Source organism: Propithecus coquereli, unplaced genomic scaffold, assembly GCF_000956105.1.
Source record: "Propithecus coquereli isolate 6110/MARCELLA unplaced genomic scaffold, Pcoq_1.0 Scaffold1, whole genome shotgun sequence".
Lineage (NCBI taxonomy): Eukaryota > Metazoa > Chordata > Mammalia > Primates > Indriidae > Propithecus > Propithecus coquereli.
Window position 1 is genome coordinate 15004264 of NW_012133857.1, and position 12612 is coordinate 15016875.

A 12612-nucleotide genomic window follows, 5' to 3' on the forward strand; every position below is an offset into this window, starting at 1 on the left:
AGATCCCACCTATATGGCTTACTAACTCTGACCTTGGGCAAGACGCTTACCTCTCTGTGCCTCAGTCTCATCATCTTGAAAATGGGGATAATAATGGCACCTACTACATGGGGTTTTTATGAGTTAACACATGTAAAGTGCTTAGAGTAGTACTTGGCATGATTTAATAATTATTGGCTATTACTAGCATTGATAGTGGATGTGTCCCTTTTATTCCATCATGTAGGTCGGGACGTGAACTGTACCATTGCCTTGACCCTGTGGAACTTGATAAGCAAATGTAGAATTAAATTACTGACCAAGCCCTGTTTATATTTATAGCTGGAAGAGCCTGTGTTGTCCTCATAATAGTACAGAAGAATTCAAGATAAGAGAAAGAGATAGCAGCGAATGAAGACTATAAAAGAAAAGACGAAGGAACGCCAAAGATCAAGGTAGAGTAGGTGATACGATGGTGTTTAGGAGAAATTGTCCAATGGTTTATGGTATATTCTGCACTTTTTGCTCCCTTTGGCATCGTCTTGTGGGCTGGGGTTGGACAGTGTGGAAGCACACACCAGTGGTCTCCTGGAAGCTGCCCAACCTGTCTTCCTAGGGCTGTCCCTAGTAGCAAAATGCTGGCTGTGGAACCTTACTACTTGGATTCATGTCCTGGCTCTGTCACTTGCTAACTATGGGACAGGGGACAAGTCACTTCATTTCTTTATGCTTTAGTATCCTCGTCTGGAAAATGTGCATAATAATAGCACCCACCTTTTAGATTGTTCTGTAGATTCATTGAGCTGCCATAGATTCATTGAGCTAATACATATAAAGTGTCAAGAATAGTGCCTAGCAATGGGAAATGCTCACGTGTTTTTGGTATCATTTTAGTATGTTTTGTGAAGGTGGTACTACTTGAGATTCAGATAGTTGGTGGAAGAAACAGGAAAAAAGTGAAAGAGGGTTTGCTCTTGCATTCATGCTGTCGATACAGGCAGTACAGGCACTGGGGACAGAAAGATGGTTACAATCTTCTCCCTACCCTCGAATAACTCAGTAGGTATGTTTTGTGCTTTCAAAAAAATATGAAATATGGGCTGGGTGCTGTGGCTCACGCCTATATTCCCAGTACTTTGGGAGGCCAAGATGAAGGATCACTTGAGGCCAAGAGTTTGAGACCAACCTGGGTGACATAGCAAGATGCCATCTCCATTTTGAAAAAAATGTATCAAATATGAAAAGAAACTCATGTCTTAGCCTTTAGATATTTTGGGCCTTCATCAAACCCATGAATGGCTTTTTAAGGGAAATGTTGCAAGGGTTATTGACAGGGTCCTCGAAGACCACCTTACACTTCTTTCTCTTGTATAGAAAATCTGCCAAGACAAGGAGGATAACCCAGAGGAAGCCATCTTCAGGACCTGGTAAGAAAGAATGGCAGTTGTATTCAGCCACTGCCTCAAGACCTCAGCAAAGAAGGCCATTTGTGTGGGGCAATAAACTTCTCTCACTGTCAACCTTACTTCCTTCCCATATTCTCTAAGATCCAGAAGACTTAGGGTGTGTAATTTTAAAATTTCATGTCTAAAGTTCAAGAAACAATTAAAGTCATCTGAGCCAAAAAAATATGAAGTGAGCAGTTGCATCCAGCTCCTTCAATGTGACGAAAATTATATAACAGCTTAACTGATACCAAATTAGACAACCTTCCTCCTTGCCAAAATGACCCTTTTCTCAGTACTCCTTCCTGTACGTAGAGAAATGGTCATATTCCCACGCTTCTCTTCCGTTCTTAATGGTCAGCTTGAGCCAAACCTATAATTAATTCATAATGTTCTCGCTTGTAGTTTGCCGGCTATGCCTTCAAGAACCTGGGGATCCTGAAAAATTAGGGGAATTTCTTCAGAAAGACAATCTCAGCGTGCATTATTTTTGTCTTGTGAGTATAAGGCCTCCTTTGCTTTGAAAGTTCTATGGCTTTGATATGCAGACTGTTCTCTATCTTTGCATCCAGTCCCTCAGTTCCACAGCCCTGTTTGTTTATTTTTCTTAATAGCTTTTTTCTCTTAAAATCTATTTTTAACAAAATAATATATGTTCCTGGTATAAAATATGACAGTATAAAGTATGTACAGTAAAAGATCTTTTCCCAAAATAATATTCCCAATCCTCCCTCTCCCCAGAAACAAATGCTGACGACAGTTGAAATGTCCTTCCAGTTATTTTTTCCCGATATTCTTTTTCATTAGGTAAAATTTACGTACTATAAAATGTACCAATTTTAAGTGTACTGTTTGATGAGTTTTGATAAATGTATATCCCCATGTAACCCCATGTAACAATCAAAATAAATAACATTTTCATCATCCTAGAAAGTTCCCTCCTGCCCCCTTCCAGTCAGTCCGACCAGAGATAATCATTGTTCTGATCTATACATTATTTTTGCCTGTTCTGTTACTTCATATGAATGGAATCATACAGTATATATGCTTTTGCATCTGCTTTTTTCTCCCAACACAATGTTTTAGAGATTCATCCATGTTGTTGCATGCATCTGTACTGTGGCTTGTACCTTTTTATTGCCTAGTAGTATTCTGCTGTACAAGTATGTTATAATTTGCATATCTATTCACCTGTTGATGGACATTTGAATTGTTTCCATTTTGGGACTATTATGAATAAAGCTGCTATAAGGATTCATCTTTTTGTGAACATGTATTCCCACTTCTCTTGGGCAAATACCTTGGAGTGGGGTTACTGGCTGTTTGCTAACTAGATGTTTAACTTTATGTGAGGTTGCCAAGTCACTTGCCAAAGTAATCGTACCAGTTTACACTCCCACAAGAAATATCTGAAAGTTGCACGGTATTGTTGCCAAAACTTGGTATCGTCAGTCTTTTTAATTTTAGCCATTCTGCTTGGTGTGTATTTAGTGTCTTATTGTGGCCTTAATTTGCATTTTTCTGATGACTAAAAATGTTGAGCTTCTTTTCATGTGCTTAGTGGCCATTCACATGTTTTCTTTTGTGAAGTATCTGTACAAATCTTTTTGTCCATTTTAAAAATTGGGTTTTATTATTGAGTTGTAAGAATTATTTATATAATATATTCTGGATACAAATTATTTTTCAGATATATGTATTGTGATGATTTTCTTCCTAGTCTGTGGCTTGCCTTTTCATTTTTTTAATAGTGTCTTTTGAAGAACAAGTTTTTAATTTTAATGAGGTCGATCTATCAATTTTTTTCTTCTATGATTAGTGCTTCTTATATGTCCCAAAGAAATCTTTGTCTACCCACTGAATTACCTGGGTGCCTTTGTCAAAATCAATTGATCATATATCCGTGGATCTGGATGATCTATTTATGTCATTGATCTGTGTGTCTATCCTTATGCCAATAGCCCACTGTCTTTATTTTTGTGGCTTTATAGTGTCTTGAAATTAAGTATTATAAGTTATACAATCTTTTCCAAGATTGTTTTGGCTGTTAGGTCCTTTCTTTTTCTTTATGAATTTTATATTAAACTTGTCAAGTTTTCTTAAAAAAAAAAAAAAGCCTGCTGAGATTGTGATTGAAATTGCATTGAATGTATAGGTCAATTTGGGAAGAATTGATAAATAATATTGAATCTTTCGATCCATGGATGTAGTATGTTTCTCCATTTATTTGGATCTTTAAAATTTATCTCAGCAATGTTTTGTAGTTTTAGTGAAGAAGTCTTGCATATATTTTTTTAAATGTATTCCTAAATATTTTGTGGTTATGCTATTGTAAATGGTATTTTTATTTTATTTTCAAGTTTACTGGTATGTAGAAATACATTTTATTTTTGTATATTGATTTTGTATCCTGTAATCCTGTTAAATTCACTTATTAGCTCAGTAGTTTTTATTTTTTTACATTTTGTTATAAATGCCGTAGGATTCCTGGTGTACATGATCATGCCATATGTGAATAAAGACAGTTCTTCTTCTTCCTTTCCAATCTTTGCCTTTTACTTCTTCTTGCCTTATTGTACTGACTAGGACCTTCAACATAATGTTGAATAGAAGTACTGTGAGTTGTTATCCTTGTCTTTTTCCCAGCATCTGGGACAGCATCTAGTTTTTCACTATTAAAATATGTTAGCTGTAGGTTTTGTTCATAGATGTTTTTATCAAATTGAAGTTCCCTTTTATTCCTAGTTTACCGAGGGTATCATGAATGTGTGCTGAATTTTGTCAAATACTTTTTCTGCATTTGTTGAGATGATCTTGATTTTTCCTTTATTTTGTTAATGTGGTTTGTTATATCAACTAGATTCTTTAATGTTAAATTAATCTTGCATTCCTGGTATAAACCCTACTTGGTCATGATGTATTATCCTTTTTATATGGTGCCAGATTCAGTTTGATAATATTTTGTTTGATTTTTACATCTATGCTTATAAGAAAGCTTGGTCTGTGATTTTCCTTTCTTGTAAGTACTGTCAGGTGTCAGGGCTTGGTTAATTTTGATGCACTCACAAACATATACATTTTGAACATAAAAATAAACATATGATACACAATGTTTTGTATCTTGTTTTTTTTCATCTCATATATTTTGGAGATCTTTCCATATAGAACATATAGATCTAGTTTTTTCTTTTCTTTTTTTTGAGATAGAATCTTGCTCTGTTGCCTGGGCTAGAGTGCTGTGGTGTCAGCCTAGCTCACAGCAACCTCAAACTCCTGGGCTCGAGCGATCCTTCTGCCTCCGCCCCCGGAGTAGCTGGGACTACAGGCATATGCCACCATGCCCGGCTAATTTTTTTCCTATATATTTTTAGTTGTCCAGCTAATTTCTTTCTATTTTTAGTAGAGATGGGGTTTCACTCTTGCTCAGGCTGGTCTTGAACTCCTGACCTTGAGCAATCCTCCTGCCTCGGCCTCCCAGAGTGCTATGATTACAGACGTGAGCCACCGCGCCCGGCCTAGTTTTTTCTTTTTAGTAGCTAATTGGTATTTCATGGTATGGGTGTGCCTGAAAGTATCAAAACAAACCCCTATTAAAGGACATTTAAATTGTTTATGATCTTTCACTATTGATTTTTCTATTTATAGAGATAACATGTGCTCATTGTAGAAAACATGAATGATACTTAAAAGTATAAAGAAAACAGAAATAACTCATATTATCCTGAAATCCTGAAATAATTAGTGTTAAAATATGTATCACATATGTTTTAACCATAATTGGGAACATGCAGCTGTAATCCAAGTGCCTGCAAGTCATTTAATGTTGTAAGGTCACCTTTTTCACAATGTTAAAATAAAATAACCTGAACTCCCCTTAAGCATTTCATGTAATTACTGCGGGAAGTCTAGCACCCTTCCCAGGATTTCTGGAAGATTCTTGGGGTGGGGGTGGGGTGCTAACATTTTCCCAATGTATGTAACAGAATGGTTTAGCTTCTTTTTCCTTGATTTCCCATCCAGATTCTGCTTTGGGAGCTTTTCAGACACAAAAGGCCCTTTAAAATGTGTTTTTGAAAGAAAAATCCAATTCCTTCCTTTTGCCTATAATGCAGAATGACTATAGTCAGGAGATTTTAAAACACTGTTTTCCTTCCTGTAGTACTCTGAGAAGAGTATTTATTCTGTACTGGGGGACAACACAGCAGGAAGGGTAAGAGCGTGGGTTCCATGGGCCCAGGTGTGAATGCCAGTTCTCCTCCTTGCCGTGTCACCCCAGCCATGTCACTTACCACACTGTACGTAGTGGCCTCCTCTATGAGGATCACTACAGCATCCATATCATAGGGTTGTGGTGAGCATAAAATGAGTCATTACAGAGGGAGTGTTTCCGCAAAGTGCTCAGCACACAATAGCAGCCCTCAGTGAATGAGAGGCAGCATAACATGAAGGTGAGTGGAGTGGGGAACCTGCGGCCTCAAGGCCACATGTGGCCCTCCCGATCCCCAAGTGCGGCCCCCTCGACTGAATCCAAACTTCACAGAACTAATCCCTTTATTAAAAGGATCTGTTCTGTAAAATTTGGATTCAGTCAAAAGGCCACCCTCAAGGATCCAGAAGGCCTCGTGTGGCCCCAAGGCTGCAGGTTCCCCACCCCTGGTTGAGCAAGTCACATCATCTCTCTGAGAAAATGAGGATGCTAATAGTACCTACCTCCTAGTGTTGTTAGGAGGATTCGATGAGTTAATATTTGAAAAGCGCTTAGAGTACCCACACATATTAAGTATTTAATAGTTAGTGCTAGATAAGCCCTCATTAAATAAAGTACCCTGCAAATGATATATATTCCACCAGGCTCTATGCCTTAGCTCTCTTACCCTGTCATCCTCCTCACACCACTGCGCTGTTTCACTGACCATTGATGTTGACAGTCTGGTTCTGCTGCCCTCCAGATCCTATCTAGCAAGCTGCCTCAGAGGGGCCAGTCCAACAGAGGTTTGCATGGATTCCTGCCTGAAGACATCAAAAAGGAGGCAGCTCGTGCATCTAGGAAGGTTAGAATCCCCTGAAATGGGGACCTTGGGGTAGGCCTCTTCTCATACCTCTCTCATCCCTGTTTCTGTTCTTTTCCCTAGTTGCTAGCTCAGAAGTAAAAGGACGCTTAGATTTCCCAACTGGTCCTTCTCTCAGGTCATAATTCCTCTGGAGTGCAGTGTCCTAAGTGAGGAGAAGGAGAAATATCCTGAGAAAACAAAAAAGAATTTAGTGCTGCTTAAAGCTCAGTTTCAGGGTGCCCCGGAGCTTTCAGGACCACTGAGAAAAGGGAATGGCTGTTGCTTCACATGATTTCCATTTCATAGAAAGATGTGCCACACCGTGTCTGTCTTTGGGAGGGCCCTGAGCACCATATAGGATCTCATTTGCAGATCTGCTTTGTGTGCAAGAAAAAGGGAGCTGCTATCAACTGCCAGAAGGATCAGTGCGTCAGAAACTTCCATCTGCCTTGTGGCCAAGAAAGGGGTTGCCTTTCACAATTTTTTGGAGAGTACAAGTAAGTGAGGAAGGGGAAATGTTTAGCTGCCCTTTTGAAACTTACTATTTAGCCGCTAACGACATCAGAGTCTGGTTCTCACAGGCCTGTTTCAATTCACCAGTGAATCTGTCCCTCCATTCAACCATGGGAAACAGTCTCTTGACTTGGTGATTTCACAGGGGTTTCTTCTTGCTTTCCAACCCCGCCTTAAATTACAAACAGCTGGGGTTTGTAGACAGCTGCTCAGAACTAAGTGGGGCTTTCAGGAACAAGAGGCTGTGGATACAGTCCTGGGAGCTTTGCTCAGTGGGAGAGCAGCCATGAGAAGGCATGTGGCTGTTCTTCATTCTGCTTCTCCTTCCCATGAGTGTGGAGGTTCACTGGGCACCAGCCTGGATGCTCATTGCCCTTCCTAGACCAGGCAGCTGGAAAACTGCATTAATGACAAACCAGAAACCAAGTCTGTTTACCTGCCACAGATCATTTTGTGGAAAACATCGCCCAAAACAGGACATCCAAGAGGGGAACGTGAGGGAGGAAAGCTGCGTCTTGTGTTGTGAAGATTTATCCCAAGCGAGTGTTGAGAACATCCAGAGCCCATGTTGTAGTCAAGCTGTCTACCACCGCAAGTGCATACAGGTGGGGCTTCTCTGCTCTGGGGACCTTCCACAATTGCCCTAATTCTCTGCCTGGAACTACAACACCCTGGGAATGCTGGGGTACATATCAGCTTTGGCATTCCATGCTGGAGGCCTGTTCAAGGAAAGGTGGCCCAGTCTGGTCATCCTTGGCCTATAGGACCTCATTCATTTTATTTTTATTTTTTTATTTATTATTATTATTATTATTTTAGAGACAGGGTCTCTATTGCTGAGGCTAGAGTGCAGTGGTTCAATCATAGCTCACTGCAGCCTCAAACTCCTGGGTTCAAGGGATTCTCCTGCCTCATCCTCCTCAGTAGCTGGGACTACAGGTGTAGAGATGGAGTCTCACTATGTTGCCCAGGCTAATCTGAAACTCCTGGCCTCAAGTGATCCTTCTGTCCTTGCCTTCCAAAGTGCTGAGATTACAGGTGTGAGCCACCACAACCAACAGGACCTCATTTGTGATAAGATTTAGACTGAGCCAAATCCTCAGGATTGCTAGAGCGAATGGACTCATCCCAAAATGAGTCAAGGAACCTCAAAATCAGCCTCACTTCTTGGGATGAAAGAAAAGGGAAACATGTGGCCAGGTTCCTGACCCCTACTTAGCACTGCCAAGCCCCATGGTCAGAGATGACAGCTGAGGCACTTCTGGGAACTCTCTTGAAAATATTTTGGCCCCAGGTCTGACACCTGGATTTGCAGCCCTTACCCTAGCCCACCAAACTCCTTTTCCTACACCCCCTGTCAAGCTCTCTTAGCAACATCCTCTTTATGGGGTGAGGGTGGGATTGGAAAGAAAGTGGTCAAAGTGTTTTTACAAACACAGAGCTTTTCCATGTTTCCCTTACAGAAATATGCCCACACATCAGCAAAGCATTTCTTCAAATGTCCACAGTGTAACAATCGAGAAGAGTTTCCTCAAGAAATGCTAAGAATGGGAATTCACATTCCAGACAGGTAGTGGAAACCCTAAAGCAAGAATTGAGCCAGGGAGTGGGTTGCCTAGATTTCTAGAGAGGAGGTGAGTGAAAGGATAGTTCAGAGAATGAGAGCAGAAGAGGGAAGGGGTGGAGGGAGTGCTTTTTAATTGTCAAATGAAAAGAGGGAGAAAAAGTTGGGGGGGACATGTTTCTGAGAAGGGCATTTTGGGGATGAGAATTCCCTGGAGGGTTGGTTTCTTAAATTCCAGAGTAGAACTAAAGAACTCTCATGTTTTACTCATCCTGCTTCAACCCTTTCCCACTGCCAGCCCACTCGCCCAGCCTTGTTGGAAGTGTTGAGGCAGCCTGTTGAACTCTTGCTGTGCTTAACTTGGGTTTTCCTAGTTCTTCCTTGATGGAGAAAGGTTTCAGCAACCAATTATGTGTCCCTTACTCACTGTTTCTTCTCCCATTGCAGAGATGCTGCCTGGGAACTCGAGCCAGGGGCTTTCTCAGAATTGTATCAGCGCTATCAGCATTGTGATGCCCCCACCTGTCTGTACGAACACGGCCGAGACAGCTTTGAGGATGAAGGGTAGGGAAAAGCTTCTGGCTATAAAAAGATCTTGTCAGGACCATCTTAGAGTTAGACCTTGGCACAGGTGTTAGGAGCAAGAAATTCACTCTTGTCTACAGACCTGAGGGTGAACACAATTGCTAATTCTCTGTCTTGACTAGCCCCTGACTCACTCATGTGCAAGAGAACAGGTATCCTCTGCAGGGTCTGCTTCTCCTTGTGCTCAGTGGAGAGAGACTCAGGGCCAATTCCTTTCTAAATCCACCCTGTGAGGGGCTGTGCCTGACTGCATGCTCCAAGGATCAGCACTCAGCCTCTCTGAGCCATGCATCCTTGATGAGTAAAATGTATAGTAAAAAATGCCTGGGAAGCCCTCAGCACAGCTACGGCTGGCCCATAGCAAACATCCAAGAATGGTAGTGTTCTATTTGTCCCCACAACCCTTCCTTGGCTCTTCCTGCAGGAGGTGGCGCCTCATTCTGTGTGCTACATGCGGATCCCATGGAACCCACAGGGACTGCTCCTCTCTTAGATCCAACAGTAAGAAATGGGAGTGTGAGGAATGTTCACCTTCTGCTTCAGCCACAGGTAAGGCTGGAGGAATGGGCTGGTCTAAGAACTGGGGTGGGGTGGGGTGGGGGAAATTGTTATGCCTGGGAAAGAAGGAAGGCATGCCACCAGAGCAGGGCTTTTAGTTGAGGCCTTTAGCTTTGGAAGCAAAATGGCTAGGGAGGGGCTTAAGGACCTGCACCTCGGAGAAGCAGAGGGTTGAGTTTTCTTCTCCTACTTTCTCTCACCACAGACTACATACCTGAAAACTCAGGTGACATCCCCTGCTGCAGCAGCACCTTCCACCCCGAGGAGCATTTCTGCAGAGACACTAGCCTGGAAGAGAATCCAGGCCCTTCTGGGACTGATTAGCCAGGACCTTCCTTATTAGAAAAGCCAGAGTCCTCTGGTGGCAGGAGGGGCCACTCCTGGTAGTCCAAGGGTGTCAAAATCACTAAGAGGTGCAAAAAATCCAAGTAACAGCTTCTGAGTAGTTGCTACCCAGCATATTGGGTATGAAGCTGTGCTCCTCCATTGGATTTGGGGGAGGAAACACCCCAGGACTGTGAGACAAGGAAAGGGACCAGCAGTGAGACTATGAGCCAAGGAAAGAGAAGTCCCAGGGGAGAGTGACGAGAGAGCAGAGTCCCTATGCCAACAAGGGACTGTGGCTCCGAGAGTGCCTCTGCTCTCTCTCCTGGATTCCCAGAGCGCCCTTTCTTCTCTTCTTCCACCGAGATTCTTCCACCTTAATTTCATTCTCATATGCCTCTTCTTACTTCACCCATGTTCATTAGTACGCAAATAAAGGTTTTCTCTCCACTGGTGTCTCCTTGTAGATTCACTGTGGAATTTGTCTAGCATGCTAAGGAATTTGGAGAGTACAGTGAGGGAATAAAAAAAACTCACCCTCCTCATCCATAAAACTCAGGAGTTAATGTAGAACTTTTAATTTAGAACATAGACATGTTTCTTTGAAAGGGAATCAATTTTCAGGGAAATTGGCATTACAGGGGCAGAGATTTTTATCATTGTGCAGGTGGACACACAGGTTCTCAACTGGGGAGGTGAGCCAGTAGTCCACACTGGACTGAGAATAGGCCCTGTTGCAAGGCTTGGGGCCCTAGACTCAAAACAGGCCAGGGACTGCCATGCTCATGGCAGAAGGGACTCCATTCATTCCAGGCTGGTGTGGGCTTCAGCACACCTCCACAGCATGAATGAGCTATTCCAACTCTTGCTGCCTGGTGGTTCAAACACTTTCATCCAGAGTATAACTATGAATTTGCATGCTAGAACATTCACATTAGGCAAGGCAGCTAGGATGGGAATCTGGCAGAAGGCCTAGGGAGAAATTGAATAAAGCCTATCTTACATTTGTATGTTTTTAATGATTTCATGGGATTTGGATTAGTGGGGGGAACTCAGAACCATTGCCAGATGCTGAGTTCTCAGCATCTCACTGAGTCATTGTCACTAATGATGGAGGACAATGTTCTCATTCCAAACATTGCAAACCTCTGAGGACTTACATCCAAGTTATGTATGCATGAGCGCCTTCAGATTTGACCAGATTCACGTGGAATTAAATGGAGGGTAGCTATGTCTTTTTGTTGTTATCAACGTATATAGGCAAAGTAATAAAGACTTTTAAAAGTCTAATAGTACTAAAAGGATTATAATGAAAAACAGTTTCAACTTACCCTTCCCTACTTCCAGTCCTATTCCCTAAAGGCAACTACTTTCCATCTTTTTAGCTGTTCCTTGATTTATTAATCATAGACTTTTTTTTTTTTAAGAGGGTCTTGCTCTGTTACCCAGGCTGGAGCACCGTGGCACAATCATAGCTCACTGTAACCTCCAACTTTGGGCTGAAGCAATCCTCCCACCTCAGCCTCCCACGTAGCTGGGATTACAGGCGCACATCACCATCCCCAGCTGATTTTTAAATTTTTTTGTAAAGATAGGGTCTCAATATGTTGCCAGGGCCAGTGTCAAACTCCTGGCCTAAAGCAATCTTCCTACCTCAGCCTCTCAAAGTGCTGGGGTTACAGGCATGAGCCACTATGCCCAACCCAATCTTAGACATTGACTTTCTATTATGTTACGTAAAGATTTAGCACCTTTAGAACCTTCCCATTTTCATTTTTCCCATCCTATATCATTGCATCACAGTTTTTGTAAATTAACTTTCAATGTTTACATTATTAGGACTATGGAAGTGCTGCTTACTACTGAGCCAGACTATATACTATGATAACCTTTCCTCTCCTGTACAATGTTTTTTTTTCCTGAAATTTATAACTGCCTTTTTTATTTGCTATGTACCTATTGCTAATTCTTCTCAAATGTTCCAAATGATCAATAAAATGTCTCCAAATACAATTCTCTTCATAGGCCAAGCATCAGATCACTATCTGCTACACTTCTTTTCTGGAAGACCTGCCTCCTAGAGACTACTTCTGAGCTGGCTGCCCCAGGGCCTCCTGCATAGATGTCAGCCTAAGGCTCCACACAATTAAGTCCTTTTTCTTCATTTTTCTCTCTCACAGATTCGATGACTCAGTGCTATACTTCCTTACCTGGACATCCAAGGAGATTTTGTCAGAACTTTGGAAGTGACAAGAGAATTTTTTTAAATTGTGAATTTTCATTTCAAAAACAATTATTTTACCCATCCTAAAGACTTAACTCTTGCAGTGATAATTCAAAACTGAAAGATGCTTCCTAGATTAAGACTTTAGTTTCTTAACCTAAAGTTTCTATAACTTGGGTCACAGGCATATACTTAGAGATCTGTGGTAGTATCTTCTCCTTTAAAAGGAGTCCATTTGCATACAACTCAAGTATGAGAAACACCATCTTAACTGAAAATAATGGCCCCCTCTCAATTCCAGCTTCAGCGGGGTGGAAGGTGGAGCTTGCGGGGTGCTTTTTGGTCACCCAGACATTCAGCTGCTCCCCC

At 41.8% G+C, this 12612-nt stretch overlaps 1 protein-coding gene across 1 annotated transcript; it reads left to right on the forward strand.

The window, feature by feature from the left end:
• The first annotated feature begins 390 nt into the window (after positions 1-390).
• On the forward strand, positions 391-10019 carry PHF7 (PHD finger protein 7). The gene is made up of 10 exons (XM_012638921.1): positions 391-434; positions 1354-1406; positions 1830-1921; positions 6374-6475; positions 6848-6972; positions 7434-7593; positions 8452-8558; positions 9000-9116; positions 9562-9686; positions 9901-10019. Exons 1-10 carry the CDS (start codon positions 391-393, stop codon positions 10017-10019), a joined length of 1044 nt encoding a protein of 347 aa, XP_012494375.1.
• Positions 10020-12612: the final 2593 nt, after the last annotated feature.